The sequence below is a fragment of the Papio anubis genome, chromosome 16 (genome assembly GCF_008728515.1).
Source record: "Papio anubis isolate 15944 chromosome 16, Panubis1.0, whole genome shotgun sequence".
Classification (NCBI taxonomy): Eukaryota; Metazoa; Chordata; class Mammalia; order Primates; family Cercopithecidae; genus Papio; species Papio anubis.
Genome location: NC_044991.1, coordinates 90,011,542 through 90,028,426, shown reverse-complemented (window position 1 = coordinate 90,028,426; position 16,885 = coordinate 90,011,542). Strand labels below are relative to the sequence as shown.

The window sequence follows — 16,885 nt, the reverse complement described above, 5'->3', positions numbered from 1 at the left end:
ATTTTGATGGGTTAACACTTAAAGTGTTAGCCTATTTCCAGGTGAATATTAAAAGTTAAGTTTTGCAGTGAGCTGAGATCACACCACTGCACTCCAGCCTGGGAGAGCAAGACTGTCAAAAAAAAAAAAGTGTATACAGTTGTATTACTATGTGAAGGTGTTTGAGTATACAGTGGTAGGAAGTTGTTTCTAATTTATTATAATGTATGTGCAGTTAAATTTTAGTAAGAAATATATAAGCTTTATTTTCTTGTTTTTTTAATGATTGAAGGAGCAGGTGGTGTCTTTTGCGGGGGTGATCAGGCTCAGGGCACTCAACCTGGGCTCTTAAACGGTCTTGGTTTTCTGGGACCCCCTGAGATTTAGCTACAGCTGTGTGTGTCTGTGGTTTTCTCTGGGGAAGCTCTGTAGTCTTCGTCAGGTTCACAGAAGGGCTAGATCCTGTCATCTAGTTGAACCCTCCTCTGGGGAGGTGCACAGCCAGCCATTGCAGATCATGCAGCTGGTTCCTCATGACCGGGGCCATCGTGCATGTAGGAAAAGCCAGCTCTGCTCCAGACACTGCTGGGCTCACATGTCACGTGACTTGCCTCACTGAGACAGGAGCTCTGTGAGATCATGGCTGTGAGTAGGAGAGATTTTACAAGGTTTCCTGTTGAAAGCAGGATGTGAATCGGGCGTGTGATGCTTGAGCCGCATTTTCTTTATGAGTGCTTCCCACTCTTCCATTGCAGGAGCTCTGTCTGATCCGCTTCCACCCCGCCACAGAGGAAGAGGAGGTCGCCTATATCTCTCTCTACTCCTATTTTAGCAGCCGTGGCCGCTTTGGTGTTGTAGCTAATAACAACAGGCACGTCAAGGACCTCTACCTGATCCCACTGAGCGCCCAGGACCCTGTTCCATCCAAACTCTTGCCCTTTGAGGGACCAGGTAAGCGCTGGCTTTCTGGGTGGAGGTGAGGCCCACCTGCACCTGCACCCCTCCTCCCACTGACGTGCCCCGCTGGGTCCTGACCAGCCCAGGGCTCTTTGGGAGCAGGAGTTAGGAGCACAGACTCAGCGGTTAGCAATAGGATTGATCTTTGAGGGCGTAGGACTGTGGCACTAGAAGTGCCCCCTATTCACAGCATAAATTGTCTCAGAAGAGTTTTTTAGAGAGGGAAAAACCCACAGCTTGCAACCAGCTCATCCTGGCCTCAGGTCAGAGAAGACGCAGTGCCCAGGAGCCCGAGGCTCAGCCAGAAAGGGAGGTGACACTTCCAGCTGCCTTGTTCTTTCCTCCAGATAGACTCAGGAGCCAGCACACACACCAGGAAGTGGCTCCATCAGGGGTAACTTCTCTAACAGGGATGGATTTCCAGGAGATTTAAAAATAATGACATAGAAAACTATTTCTAGAAAGAATTACTTTCAAATCTGTGGCTCAAATTGTAATAGCTTCATTCATCTTTGGCCAGCTACTTTGTGTTTGCACATTCCTTGGGAAGTACTGTACTTAAACGATTATTTATAAATAGCCTAAAATATATCTTCTTTGTCAAGGGTTGAGGGTGGTTCCAGGGGCCACATGCTCTTGTCAGTGACCAGCTCTTTCATAGCCCCTTAGCAAAAGCTGATGTGACTTCAGTTAGGGATGAGTATCCGCTGCCCAACTGCAGTGTCTCCTTGGCCATGCAGTCCTCAGAGGATCAGTGTTCTCTAAAAGTGGGTGCGTGAATCACACAGTGTCCTCTTAAGTGTTTCGTCATAAAGGCAGGTGCTGTCTAGACCCTGTGCCTCAGTGCCCTCTGTCCCTGTCACCAGGCCTCGGCGGGTGTTCCTGCCACAGCTGTGCAGGGTGCTCCCACCCACACTCCTCACACCGCACCCTAGCTAGCTGGGGTCCTGTAGGGGCCACTCCACATCCTGGGCGAGGCTTCTGTCACCCCAGGCACAGCCTATGTTCCTACTGGAGCCCATTTCACAGCTGGAGTGGGCTCAGCCTGTGCCTCTGTTGTGGAATTGTATGTCCATAAAGGGATTGGTTGGTATCAGTAATTTCAGGGTTAAATATTTGCTGGCATGATGCATTAAGTTATTTTAGTGCCAGATACATTTTTAAAAGCAAAGTGCTTTAGTGTGTCCCCTCAAATCCTACTTGGGATAAAGAGATGCCACCTAATGGGTGGCAGAAAGGACCCTGGTAGAGGTTCTAGGTGATGCTTGTGAAGAGCTCTGGCCAGCTCCACGTGACCAGGGAGAGGAAAAGCCCGGCCCTCCTGGAGGTGAAGACCGAGAAGCTGACCTCTCCGGCACCTGTGAATACCCCCTGGTCAGTTGCAAGTGCAGCAGCAGTGTGTGTGCAGAGTCAGTGCAGACACTGCAGCGCCTCAGCGCCTCACTGCTGGGGTGAAAAGAGCACTTTTTATTTACAGAAACGTGAATTCATAGATAGCGAGCCTCCCCTTTTTAAAAAAATTGAAGCGATATTTTATCCTTTTTTGAGCTCCTCTCCCTACTCCATCTCCAAACTTGGAGCTGTCAGGTGAGCACAGGTTTTAGGGTGTTGAGCGAGCCCTGGCACATGCCGGGCACAGGGTTCCCCACACTGGGCAGTGACAGGGCCCAGGTAGGGCCTCGGACGGGGTTCCCCACACTGGGCAGTGATGGGGCCCAGGGAGGCCACCAGAGGAGCGGCACCCCCGTTCTCCCCACAGCAAGGGCTGGCTGGGCAGGTGCAGCCCTGGGGCAGAGGGAGAGGACAGGTCTCCCGGCACCTCCCGGATGGCACCGGGACAAGGAGGGCTGGGCTGGGGTCACTCACCTTGTCTGTTGAGTGCGATGGTGCCAACCACCCACACTGTCAGCTCCGCGACCAGCTGGGGAAACGTCACACTCGCCCACCGAGGCACTCGCTGAGGCCACAACGCCGCCTGACGGGGACACACAATCGCTCCGGGGACTTTGATGCACCATAAAGAGCAGAGGCGTTTGGGTAAAGTAACACAGGGCAAGGGACTTTAGAGAAGTAACAGCGAGTGAAACTTTTCCATACACTTCAGAAATGTTTTAACTTAAGGCTTCAGTATAATGTTGAATTCTCTTGATGTCCTTGTTGACATGAATATGTGTGCGTGAAATTTCACACACTTCCATGGTCACTAAACAGCCTTTTCCCCGGGCCAGGCCATTGGGTACTTGGCCCACTTCACGTACTGATTACTTGACTTGGCGTTTTCTAGATATAAACATGTACGTGTGTGTCCTGGCTTTGTGGTGTAAATGTGTAGTGCGCGTGTGTGTGCGTGTGTGTGTTTGTGTGTGTGTAAGGCTAGGTCTTGGCACGTTTCCTGTCTCAGCGGACCCTGTCCTCATGGAGTTAGTCTCTGCCCAGAAGCCCTTGGACAGCACAGGCCACACCTGAGGGCACTGATGGTGGTGACTCCACAGAGCTGTGGTCAGGGGTGAGTGTGTGCTGCGTGGCCTAGAGTCATGCCCCTGGAAGTGCTGGGCGAGGGTCTGCAGGGCCCAGTGCCATTCCAGAGCCTCAGTTCTCTGCAGCACATGCAGCACAGGCCTGAAGGAGACCTGGCACCCCAGCCTTGAGCTGCCCATCTGCATCAGGGCACTGATGTGGGAGCATCTTCCCCTGGGGGTGTTAAGGAGAAGGTCCTGTTAGGGGTAGAGATTCACGCAGAAAAGAGTGACCGACTCATCCATGTGCCTCAGTTTATACCACACAATTGCAGGTGTCCTGCCTCCCATACATGGGGCCTAATGGGTTCTGACAGCGTGGTGTCTAGTCCCAGCCCCGTTGGTGCTTGCTGTTCACATCTAAGCAAGTGAAGGACTGAAAGTGCCCAGCTGTGCCCTCAGGGGAAACCAAGTCACCCGCCCTGTCAACACTTGGCCCTTCTTGGGCAGTGAGAGTGGAGCTGCCCCCGCAGCACCCTCAGGAGCCGTGCAGTTCACAGCAGTAGCTGGATCTCCCCGAGGACATTTGTCCTTGCGTGTCTTAATGATTTGTCCACAAAAACACCAGGTTTTCTTCCTCTGCCCCTCTGCCCTGCAGTGGGGGCACTCTCCGTAACTCAGCATCACTGGGGGGCAACTGGGAGGCCTGGGTCCGGGTGACCTTCTCCACCTAGATATTTACCCCACTCAGTTCCAGCTCTACCAGCAGGGCCCCCCGCAGGGACTTGGAGTGGCAGAGTCTGGGCCTGTCTCAGGGCCTTGTTCATGGAAGGGAGATGAGTCGGGTTGAAAGCTCATCGTGGAGGGTTCTGTGTGGGGCCCTTACAGGACTGGACCACAGCCAAGATGCCTGCCTGTAAACCATGCCCAGCCCCCGTCATTTCCACGTGAAGCCGCAGGCCTCGGAGCCTTGGTCTGAAATGCCTGTCGAGTGACCTCGGTCCATAAACATGGGTGCACAGTCTGTTCCCCCCAAGTACAGGGCAGGAGGAACACCGCCCTCTGTAGCTGCTCCAATGGAAAGGGCTCTTTTCTCTGAGGTCTTTATACGTTAGAAAGCTCTTCTGGGAAGAATGAATCCATAGTGTCCTTCTGTATTCACTTGTAACTGCTTTCTAAATTAGCTGAGAAATTCTGACTTGAAATATTGTCAGGTAAGCATTTCTTCAGTTTTCATGTGTGTATGTAACAGTAGCTTTGCATGGAAATTGTAATCAGTATTGAATGGAATGTACTGCCTTCTCCTCCTAAATCAATAAACATATTTCGTGGAAACTGGTCCTTGTTTGTTTGAATTGGAACCATTTGGTGGCTCCTGGTCACCTCTCCTAGGCCCCCCTTTGCTTTCCATAAGCCAGCGCAGCACACCCTGGTGGTGCCCGCAGCCCTGCAGCCCGCCTGGCAGGGGCTGGAGCTGACGCAGTGCAGGCTGGTGCTGCCCTGGGGCCCTTCTCGGCACCCCGGCACCCAGAAGAAGATGGACGTCGCGCTCTCACCTGAGGCGTGCGTGCTGGACCCAGCGGCTTTGTGTAGGGGTTCCCAGTTGGAACGAGGGAGGGTCTGTGTGTGTGTGAGTGGGTGTGTTTGGTGGGCTGGGGGAAGTCACTTCTTCCCACCTTAATTGCCAAGTCTTTCTATCCGAGTCATACTCAGAACCCTTTTGTTGATTGACTTCCACACAGTTTCTGTTCCAGCAGGTGTGAACATTTTGTTTTGACAGAAGCAGACCATTGAGAGAGTTTCCATTTTAAGAACTGATAGTAGGACGTGCTCGGTGGGTGAGTTTAGGGGTAAAGGCCTCATTGTGATAGTTTGGGGTTGGGAGGAGTCAGGTTTCAGGTGGTTCATTAGTAAGAGGGAGTGTCTTCCTGCAGCCTCAGGTTCAGTACCAAGGGCGCTTCCTGCACCCTCCGAAGCAGGTGGTTCCCTTGTCGGCTGCCTTGTCCCCCAGTCCCTATTGCCGACACACCTGGACACACAGATCCTGGTTTTGGTCTTGGCCCACACAGCTTTTCGAATACACCCTTTGTCTTCAGTGTCTTGCGTTCTTTTCCTGTGCGTGTGGTCTGATTCTGACCACTGAGTCCAGACGCCTCCTTCGTGAATACGCAAAGGACACAGACGTGGTGCTAAAAAGGCCTGTTTGCTTGCACATGATACGCCCAGAAGAAAACCATTTCGCCCTCTGGCCTTTCAGAGGGTGTTGGGGGAATGTCCACACCCTTGTTCCAGGCCTGATCAGTACCCTTCAGTGGAAGTGCAGGGGCACGTTTAGCCACAGCTTGCATCTCCGGGCCCCGAGCCCTGGTTGCTCCTGGCCGCCTGCTTTATGAACTGAGGGCCTCAGTAGCCCTCAGGAGGGAGGTGGGTAAGTAAGCCTGCCGTGCCCTGTGCTGCCTGCGGCCTGGCTGGTGCCTGCTTCACGCAGGCCTCAGTCTCTGCACCTTCCCGGGGTACACTCCCTCCCAGGGTTCACACACACCACGGGGCAGTTGCCAAGGGCAGGGGTGAGCCTGGGAACAGCCCCTGGGCAACCTTAATTGCCCCTCCTGAGGTGGGGGCTCTGTGACCTTTTGACCTTACTGGTCTGCTGGACATGTCAGGCACTGCCAGGCACCTTCTCCTCCAGGGAAGATGGCTCCCAAGGTCCGGTCAGCTCAACGGCACTGCTGCTTCCGTGAAGAGTGATTTCCAAGGTGCTGGCCACTTTTCACACATTCACGCGACCGTAGTAACAAACAGGAGCCGGTGCCGGCCACGTTTTACATGTTCATGCAACCATAGTAACAAACAGGAGTGGGTGACAAGTTTGTTTCACAACGGGTGTGCCTTTTTGGACAGCCCAACTTAAATTTTAAATGGCGGGGAAACTCAGAATGAACACCCATCTGACTCTGCAGCTTTATTCAGTCACCAGTGTCTGCAGATGAGAGCACCAAGAGCTGGGAGCATTTACACGTGCCAGCTACGTGTTTGATGCCAATCTCCAGATGGTTGCTGTTTTCAAGACTAAAGAATCTTGCCAGAGCTGGGATATACTAATTATTTTTTTCATTAACAAGCAAGTTAGCCATTAAAAGTTTGAGTTGGAGTGACACACCACAAGACGGGACCACGTAACAGTGATTTTGTACATCATTCCGCCACCCTGACAGCTCTTTAGAAGCTGAGAGTCTCCCTTGGGCGGCATGTCCCCTCTGTGTCAATGAGTCAGCACTAGGCTCCCCCAGGTGACTTCCCCACACGAGGCCCCACAAGCCCTACTGCCTGGGGTCCCTCCCGAAGCCTAGCCCAGGCCTGTGTCTGTTCCCCGTGTCAGGTTCGCAGGGAGAGGGCCTGGCTTACAGGAACTCAGCCTGAGCCTCAGTGCCCTTCCCACCAGGGCGTGGTGGGCTCTGCAGATGTATGGTCCGGGAAGGCCATAATAGCCAATTTCACAACTGACCATACCCGAAAAGTGGATGTGAGTAAGCTATGTAATAGCTTATTCAGTCAAAAGATAGCTATTGTGGTGAGAGAAGTATTTTAAAATATGTTTAACTCATGTTAATCAGAACGTGAACTTGACAGGTTGTCCTTCGTATTTGCTGAGCAGCAGAGCTCAGCTGTGCCCTTCGGTGTGGCCTGGCTGGCTTTCCTGCCTTCCTCCTTCTGTGCCCACCCAGCCCTTTCACTGGCACCGTGCTACCATCCGGGGAACAGAATGAAGAGGAGGTGGAGGTGAGGTGCTGGGATACCTCACCCCTCTCGCTGCGCTCGAGTGTCAGCTCTGCCAGGCAGCCTGTGAAGGAAGAGGCCTTTGGCCCTCTCGCCAGGAGGGAGGGAGCATCCCATGAGCAGGCTGGTCCCAACTCAGTCTGGCAGGCCTGGTATTCCTCCCTTAAGGGTGAGATGGACACCCACCACCCTCTGTGCTCAGCCTGTCCATCAATTCCTTAGTGGAATTTAGGGAGATTAACAACAAATGTGTTTAGAACTACAGGGTGGTGCCTGTCCAAACAACCTGAAGCGATCTGTGATGATCTTTAACATCACCAGAGGCACGGGAAATCGTACTGGTTTTCATTGTAAGGGAAAAAAAGCTGTAACGTGAGCACCTTTTGTATACCACAGTAATGTTAAATTATCTGTACATTGAGTTTTTACAGTTTAGTTTCATATATTGTTACGCTGCCGAAACGCTCTGCCCATGTGTATCATTTTTCCCTCAGCTGCTGTTTTGGGATGTGGGTTTTTCTATTCCCCTTTGGCACTCTTGATTGATTTTGAGTGTGGGGAGGGTTGTTACTGGAATATTAGTACTCCTGATCTAAGTTACCACAACTTACAACGTTGGGAATAGTTCTCTTTGGGGAATTTTTTTTTAACTAATACTGTGCCCTAAAACCCCCAGTGCGCGTCGTTCACCTGCTCTGCTCTTTGCCACCCATTTGCTGAGCACCTCTGGGGTTTACGTGAGCACCGTGTCCTGTGTTTACAAGGATGCAAGCCTTAGGCAGTCTTTGATATGTGAATGCTCACTGAATTTCTTTCTAAACCTAAAACATTAATTTTTTTTCCAAGACGGAGTCTCACTCTGTCGCCCAGGCTGGAGTTCAGTGGCACGATCACGGCTCACTGCAATCTCCGCCTCCAAGGTTCAAGCAATTCACCTGCCTCAATGTCCTGAGTAGCTGGGACTACACGCACACGCCACCACGCCTGGCTAATTTTTGTTTTTTGTTTTGTTTTGTTTTTTTGAGACCGAGTCTCACTCTGTTGCCCGGGCTGGAGTGCAATGGCGTGATCTTGGCTCACTGCAGCCTCCGCCTCCCGGGTTCAAGCGATTCTCCTGCCTCAGCCTCCTGAGTAGCTGGGACTACAGGTGTGCACCACCATACCCAGCTAATTTTTGTATTTTTAGTAGAGACAGGGTTTCACCATGTTGGCCAGGATGGTCTTGATCTCTTGACCGCATGATCTGCCCACCTTGGCCTCCCAAAGTGCTGGGATTACAGGTGTAAGCCACCGCATCTGGCCCAAGTTTTGTATTCTTAGTAGAGACAGGGTTTCACCATGTTGGCCAGGCTGGTCTTGAACTCTTGACCTCATGATCCACCTGCCTTGGCCTCCCAAAGTACTGGAATTACAGGCATGAGCCACCATGCCCAGTCCAAAGCATTTATTTTAGCCATTTCATTTAATGCCGTTTTTCCTGTGTAGTTGTAATTCTGACACCAGAGACTAATGGATGACCTCATGCTTGTGCTTTATTGATAATTCTGAATTGAGTTGAATTGGCACCTAATCAAACATTTAATATTAGTATATTTAGAGTAATTATGTGTTGCAACTCCTAAGTTAAAGACAAAAAGGGGGCCAGGTGTGGTGGTTCATGCCTGTAAGCCCAGCACTTTGGGAGGCCGAGGCGGGTGGATCACCTGAGGTCAGGAGTTCAAGACCAGCTTGGCCAACATGGTGAAACCCCTTATCTACTAAACACACAAAAATTAGCAAGGCATGGTGGTGTGTGCCTGTAATCCCAGCTACTCAGGAGGCTGAGACAGGAGAATTCGCTTGAACCTGGGAGGCAGAGGTTATAGTGAGCCGAGGTTGCGGCAACAGAGCGAGACTCCATCTCAAAAAAAAAAAAAAAAGGGCTGTTACCTTCCTGGCAGTGGCACGAGGGGAAGAAGAGCATAGCTGAGCTGTTGTGTTAAGGGCACCTGGGACAATGCCCTTTCCACCCCTGTAGGTTCCCACCACAGCCTCCCTCCCCTCCACACTTCTGCTCTAGCATTACAGATAATTTCTTTAAAATATGTAACAAATTCCGACGATTGGGATGAATTCCCTCGTGAATTGGGCCTTCAGTTCCGTGGTTGGTGACGAGGGGTTAGTCGCCCCCTTCACATGGCTCCGGGAGGACTGGCTTGGTGCGTTCTCGGGATGGTGCGTTCCTGGGGCAGAATCATCCAGGCTTTTGCAACTATCTTGACACTTGATTTTATTTTGCCACAGAATGGCTTATTTCTGTCTGTTAAACGTTCCCCATGAAAGCCCTTAATAAAATTCGCCTCTGAAGGGTGAAAGTTGGATTTAGATTCTAAAATTTGCAAATATTTTGTTTTTCAGGTCTTGAGTCACCACGTCCGAATATAATTCTTGGATTAGTAATCTGCCAAAAGATAAAACGTCCCGCAAACACGGGAGAGTTAGACAAGGTGGATGAAAAGCGAACCCGACTTCAACAAGAAGAAGTGGACGTTCCGGCCTATCCAAAAGTAACCACAGCCCCGCAGTCCGAAAAGAAGCCCTCCAAGTATCAGCTCTACTCTGCAGACACGGCTGTCAGCAGCACACCCCCTGGGTCGCCTCCCCCTCCGCCCCCTCTTCCAGAACCGCCGGTGCTAAAAGTGTTGTCATCCCTCAAACCTGCAGCCACCAGCCCAGCCACAGCAGCCACAACAGCAGCAGCAGCAGCAGCCTCCACGGCAGCTTCCTCCGCCGCTTCCTCTGCTTCCAAAACAGCGTCACCACTGGAGCACATCCTGCAGACTCTCTTTGGAAAGAAGAAATCATTCGACCCCTCTGTCCGGGAGCCGCCTGGGTCCACCGCAGGTCTCCCCCAGGAGCCCAAAACCACAGCAGAGGACGGGGTGCCGGCGCCTCCGCTGTTAGATCCGATCGTCCAGCAGTTCGGTCAGTTCTCAAAAGATAAGGCCCTAGAGGAAGAGGAGGATGACAGGCCATACGACCCCGAGGAGGAATATGACCCCGAGAGGGCTTTCGACACTCAGCTTGTGGAGCGAGGCCGGCGCCACGAGGTGGAAAGGGCTCCTGAAGCAGCTGCAGCGGAGCGGGAAGAGGTGGCCTACGACCCCGAGGATGAGACCATCTTAGAAGAAGCGAAAGTGACCGTTGATGACTTGCCCAACAGGATGTGTGCCGACGTGAGAAGGAACTCCGTGGACAGGCCTGCTGAGCCGGTGGCTGGGGCCGCCACGCCCTCCTTGGTGGAACAACAGAAGATGCTAGAAGAGCTGAACAAACAGATCGAGGAGCAGAAGAGACAGCTGGAGGAGCAGGAAGAAGCTCTCAGGCAGCAGAGGGCCGCAGTCGGGGTCTCCATGGCCCACTTCTCAGTGTCAGACGCCTTGATGTCTCCACCACCAAAGTCATCCTTGCCCAAGGCGGAGCTGTTCCAGCAAGAGCAGCAGCCCGCAGACAAGCCCACTTCCCTGCCCCCCGCCAGCCAGGCATCAAACCACAGAGACCCACGGCAGGCAAGGCGCCTGGTCGCCGAGGCCGGTGACGGGGAGGGGGAGCCTCCCTCCAGGCTTTCGGCACGTGGTGCCCAGGGTGCCCTGCCTGAGAGAGATGCTTGCAGGGGCGGCCTTGTGGGCCAGGCACCCGTGCCAGTCCTGGAGGAAAAGGAGCCAGCCTCTTCCCCCTGGGCTTCAGGTGAAAAGCCCCCAGCGGGGTCCGAGCAGGACGGCTGGAAGGCAGAGCCTGGGGAGGGCACCCGCCCTGCCACGGCTGGAGACAGCTCGGCCAGGCCTGCCCGGAGGGTGCTGCTGCCCACACCACCCTGTGGTGCCCTGCAGCCCAGCTTCCCGCTGCAGCACGACGGTGAGAGGGACCCTTTCACCAGCCCGGGGTTCGCGTCGCAGGACAAGGCTCTTGGCTCAGCTCAGTATGAGGACCCAAGAAACCTTCTTTCTGCTGGAAGGAGCAGCAGCCCTGCAGTTGAAACAGAGGGGGACAGAGAGCCACAGGCCAGACCCGGCGAGGGCACCACCCCGCTCCCCACACCAGGACAGAAAGTGGGGGGCGCTCAGCCCCAGTTTCAAGGTCAGCGTGAACCTGGACCTCATGTTTTGGGGATGTCAGGGCTTCATGGCCCCAATTTCCCGGGACCAAGGGGGCCAGCCCCTCCGTTTCCAGAAGAGAGTATCGCCTCTAACGATGGGCCACGAGGGCCTCCGCCAGCCAGATTTGGAGCCCAGAAGGGGCCCATCCCTTCCTTATTCTCGGGGCAACATGGGCCACCTCCTTATGGGGACAGCAGAGGCCCCTCACCCTCTTACCTTGGTGGACCACGAGGAGTGGCACCATCCCAATTTGAAGAACGCAAGGATCCCCATGGGGAGAAGAGGGAATTCCAGGATGCCCCGTATAACGAGGTCTCGGGCACCCCCGCCCAGTTTGAAGGGACAGAGCAAGCCCCGTTTCTGGGAGGCAGAGGCGGCGCGCCTTTCCAGTTCGGAGGCCAGAGAAGGCCGCTGCTGTCCCAGCTGAAAGGCCCCCGAGGCGGCCCCCCTCCCTCTCAGTTTGGAGGTCAGAGAGGCCCACCCCCTGGCCATTTCGTGGGCCCAAGAGGGCCCCATCCTAGTCAGTTTGAAGCTACCCGGGGCCCTCATCCCAACCAGTTCGAAGGACCCAGAGGCCAGGTCCCTAACTTTATGCCAGGTCCCAGGGGCATTCAGCCTCAGCAGTTCGAAGACCAGAGGGTCCATTCACCACCAAGATTCACAAACCAAAGGGCGCCAGCACCGCTGCAGTTTGGTGGACTGCGGGGGTCTGCGCCCTTTTCTGAAAAAAACGAGCAGACCCCGTCGCGATTTCACTTCCAGGGCCAAGCCCCGCAGGTGATGAAGCCGGGCCCCAGGCCCCTGCTGGAGCTCCCCAGCCACCCCCCGCAGCACCGGAAGGACCGCTGGGAGGAGGCCGGGCCGCCCTCCGCGCTCTCCTCCAGTGCGCCCGGACAGGGCCCCGAGGCCGACGGACAGTGGGCATCGCCCGACTTCCGAGAGGGCAAAGGCCACGAATACAGAAACCAGACTTTCGAAGGGAGGCAGAGGGAGCGCTTCGACGCGGGCCCCAAAGAGAAGCCGCTGGAGGAGCCCGACGCCCAGGGCCGGGCGTCCGAGGACAGGAGGAGAGAGCGCGAGCGCGGCCGCAACTGGAGCCGAGAGCGGGACTGGGACCGGGCCCGGGAGTGGGACCGACACCGGGACAAGGACTGCAGCCGGGACTGGGACAGAAACCGGGAGAGGAGCGCCAACCGTGACCGAGAGCGCGAGGCCGACCGGGGCAAGGAGTGGGACCGCAGCCGGGAGCGGAGCAGGAACCGAGAGCGCGAGCGAGACCGGAGGCGCGACCGGGACCGGTCCCGGAGCAGAGAGCGGGACCGAGACAAGGCCAGGGACAGGGAGCGGGGCCGCGACCGCAAAGACCGGAGCAAGAGCAAAGAGAGCGCTCGGGACCCGAAGCCCGAGGCCTCGAGGGCCTCCGACGCCGGCGCCGCCTCGCAGGCCTAGACGCCCCGGCCGGGCAGAGACCCTTTTTAAAGCCACGTTCGTAAAATGCGTTGAACAAATAGCTTTTGAAATAGCCACGATCTTAGATTCAGGATAGAATATTCTGGACTTAAAAATTACTGTAATTTTGTGTAAATGGTTTCTTACTAGATTTCACATCTTTACAATTCTGATGCTTTTTTAAAAAAAACTAAACTTTAATATTTCCATTTAAAGTTGAAGAAATGGGAAATTGCCTACAGAGCATATTGCTTTTTCAGATCATAAAGTTACCTTTTTCAATAACTTGACTATTGTAAATGTTAAGGGAATTTCATTGGACCCTAGAGCCATACCTTCACTGACATCTCATCTGTTTGTGTTTCCAGAAGCTGCTCTTACAGGTCTTAGCCGCTGTCCCGGAGGCCGGTGTGGGTGTGACCCGCAGGCGTCCACCCTGCGGCTGGGGAGAAGTGTTAGTAGCTTGTATCTGGAGTCTTGAGAAACACAAAACTTACAAATGCATCTTTCTTTTGTCATAAAATTTGAATTGCAATTTTCAACTGGGAAACAAACACACATTTCTTAGCGAGCTCAGCTTTTATATGTCACCTTATCAATTTTTTCAAAAACATGATTTAAAGCAACATCTGTCCTAGTATAATTGTTGCATTTTAAATAACAATTTATTGAAAAACGTTAAGTTTGACCAGCCTAAAAAAAAGTAACAAACCAATTAAGTGTACTTTGGGGGCGGGGAGGAGTCCTTGATCTGAATAATCGGAAGGTTTTGTTCGTCCAGTTTCACCTTCTGAGCAGTTCTGTGTCCCGAGAACAGTGCAGTCAGCCTCAAACTGGTATTTGTCAGATGATACATTTAAAAGTTTGTCCTTGAAAGTGGAACAATACTCGTATAAAGTCTGAGATGAGAAATAGTGATTATTAGCTCAAGAACTGCAAATGAGATAGGAAGCTGTTCACTGTGAAACAGTCTCTTGCTTGTGTATTTTTTGAGTACTTCTGAAGTGTGAAGTAAAAAACATCTGGCTAATTTATTTGTACAAATACACTTTGATAATTTTTTATATTTTCATAAAGTTACTTTTACAGATATAAAATTAAAGAACTTCACTTGTCCTCTGGAGTCTGTTATTCCATTGTACGTCACTACAGATTTTTCACTTTATAGCACAGATTTCTTAAGTTAAGAAAACATTGAGAACGTATCAGTTTGAGATGTTTGGTGTTGAAAGCCAAGTGTCCATAGGTTAAATTACATTAAAGTAGGTGTCACTTTCCAACATCTAGTACGATGTGAAGGTTTTTTTTGTTTGTTTGTTTAACATATAAAGCAAATTTTTCTAATTTAAATACACAAATGTAAAAATCAAGTGTGTTTCTTTAGTTTACTTGATAGAGATTCCTGTAAATTGTATTTTCTATTGCGGAGGCTTATATCACTGTACATGAGAACATGGAACGACATAGGTTTTGTTACTCGCAGTAGAATAAACAGCCACAGGAAGTTTCTGTCTCGGGTCTTCATCAGCCTTTTTCTAACGCCGAGAAGTTTGGGGTCATGCACGGACGCCCTGGCCACCCCGTTTCTTGTTGCTGGTTTGCCTGGGCGTGGGCAGGAGTGCCCTTTGGACCCCTCCCTGAACTCATGCTGAGCCCAGGGTGAGACTGGCTGGGTGCGGGTCCCCACATCCTTCCGTCACGGGGCAACTCTCTCGCTGCCTGTGGGGACTCAGTGCCATGCAGCTCTGGAGATGATGGGCAGGAAGGTTGGGAGGAGGGACTCACCCCCTTCAGACCCTCTCCTGGGGCTTTCAGAGTGGGAGCCCGAGACCACCGCGACAGCCTCAGCTGTGGTGAAGGGGTCTCATGGTTGAGGAGTGAGCCCCGAAGCCCCAGCCCATCCAGGCTGCAGCACAGAGCGCGCCCCCGGACTCTGCCGGGCGTGGGCTGCAGCACAGAGTGCGCCTGGTGGCTCTGCCAGGCGTGGGCTGCTGCTGAGGACACAGGTGGGCAGGCGGGGTTGGCGGCCCAGACCCAGCAGTGCCAATAGAGGAGACATGGTGCCCCATGTGCCTGCACACAGCGTGGCTGCAGGGACAGGCTCCGTGAGCTGGCGCCTGGCCTGCGCTTGGCTTCTGAACAAGCCTATGGGTCCACAGCCCAGCCATGAGCAGACGCTGGTGGGACGTTCCCGTGCAGACCAGTGCAGCCCCCTTGGCCAAGTGTCTGGTGGGACAGCAACAGCTCTGACCAGCCTCCTCCAACAGCTCCAGACCGTGACCCGTGCAGCCAAAGGGCTCACTGTGCGGAAAAGTGGCAAGGAAGACTCAGCTCCAGTCTGCCTCTGGGCTCATCCGCGGCCCGGTCGGTCACACGAAGCAGGGAAAGGTCCGGGCCCCGGAGCCCTGGCACCCACAGGCCCACAAGGCACCACAGGGTCACTGAACTGTGGCTCCCTGTTCCAGCAGGGAGGCCGAGGCAGCTGTCGGGGAAAATGGAAAGAGCCATCTCACTCGAGAACTCGGCACGGGGGCCTCCAACAGGCGGTAACACCCAAAGCAGCAAGCACCTTCCCTGCCCAGCCCTCACATCAGGCGTCAGTGAGTCCCAGGGAGGAGGCAGCAGTGGGGGCCGTGGCTGTGGCTGAGCTTGGGGGGCCTAACCAGAAGGGCAGAAAAGACAAGACCACAACAGACATGCCCAGACGGACAGTGACCTCAGCCCTCGGTGGCAGGGCAGGGCCAGTAAACAGGCTGAGCCAGAGCGAGACTGGCTGGGTGCAGGTCCCCACACGCTGGGTCTGTCTTCCTGTGGGACACAGCAAAAGGGAGAACCAAGCCTGCCCAAAACGTCAGACCCAGCAGTCACCGCTGTCGTTATTTTGGTATTTTCCTTAATCTTTTTCTCTCTCTGCATCTAAATTTTGACAAAATCAGGGTCCCTCCAGGAGCACGCTGTGGCCTGGGGTTTGCTCCTCCTCCGGCTGCTCTGCTGCTTCCAGCCGACCTCACTCATGGGCTCAGGGTACCCATGTGGGGACCCTGCCATTGGCTGAGTACGTCTGTTCCACAGGAGGCTGGGAGGCTCAGTGGGCTTACTCAGAGGAAAACCTGAACGAACTCCATCACCCGCCTCCGTAAACCACAGCTCTGCCTGGCATCTGGGCCTCCTTTCAGATCCAGGGTCTAGAAATTCCTAGAAGGCCTGATTATTTCCCATCCCCGTTGCACAGACTCCTGATAAACAGAGGAAGATCCATTTGGGAAGGGGTGGTGGGAAAATTAGCTGCGTATTTTTGGCATTTAGCAGGGCCCCTTCCTCTGGGAGACGGCAGTCTCTCCTCCATTCCAGGGGCCTGGGTCTGTCCAGAGTCTGGAACTTGGCCGAGGGCCCGGAACTCTGTGTTGGGGCTTCCAGTCAGAGCGAAGGACTCCTGCTCTCGAACCTACAGCCTTTCTGCCAGCACAAAACGGGGACGCCTTTGGCAGGATGTCCATTTTTTTCAGTTGTAGGGAAGCCGCACCCATCAGGCAACGCGGGAACTATGTGGGTCAGATGACTGCGCCTCTGCTGCCCCTCACCGCTGTGCTGGGAATCATGTCGGTGGCATGGCTCCCGCCAGCCCGGAGCTCCACCATCCCCACTGCATTGGGAGTCCAGCTGCATGGCAGCAGTTCCCACCGCAGTTTTTGGCCTACAGAAAAGAATGATCATGGAGCTCTTCCCGGGGGCGAGTGAGGGTGCAGGTGAGGGTGAGGGTGAGGGTGCGGGTGTGGGTGACAGATCGGGTGCGAGTGTGGGTGAGGGTGCGGAGTAAAGTAAAATTAAGTAAAGAGTAAAGAGTAATAAAGTGAAAGAATTAAGAGTAAGGTAAAGTGAAGTACAGAGTATAGGTAATGTAAGAATGTAAAGTAAAGAGATGAGTATGAAATTAAGTAACAAATCAGAGTACAAGAAATGTAAGTAAAGAATTACAAGAGTAAAAATTAATAAAGTAACAAATCAAATTACAAGTGTAAGTGAAAATTACAGAGTAAAAGAGTATAGGTAAAAAGAGTAAAAGTGAAATTACAGGTGCCAGTGATATAAATTGTGGAAATGAGATCAGGTGTAAAATTACAGAGTAACAGA

General features: G+C 53.2%; 2 protein-coding genes across 4 annotated transcripts in view; both read left to right on the top strand.

Moving 5' to 3' along the window:
* Positions 1-14,267, top strand: part of DIDO1 (death inducer-obliterator 1) — a 61,707-nt gene extending 47,440 nt beyond the window's left edge. For all 3 annotated transcript variants that reach the window (XM_003904511.4, XM_009215786.4, XM_009215788.4), the window contains exons 15-16: positions 735-930; positions 9,567-14,267. In XM_003904511.4, coding sequence (XP_003904560.3) covers positions 735-930; positions 9,567-12,754 — 3,384 coding nt within the window. In that variant the 3' untranslated portion in view covers positions 12,755-14,267. The remainder of the gene's footprint in view (positions 1-734; positions 931-9,566) is intronic.
* Positions 14,268-14,630: 363 nt separating this feature from the next.
* Positions 14,631-16,269, top strand: LOC103887877. Its single transcript, XM_009215790.3, has one exon. The coding sequence runs from the start codon at positions 14,812-14,814 to the stop codon at positions 15,649-15,651; it is 840 nt and encodes a 279-aa protein (XP_009214054.2). The 5' UTR covers positions 14,631-14,811; the 3' UTR covers positions 15,652-16,269.
* The last annotated feature ends 616 nt before the right edge of the window (positions 16,270-16,885 follow it).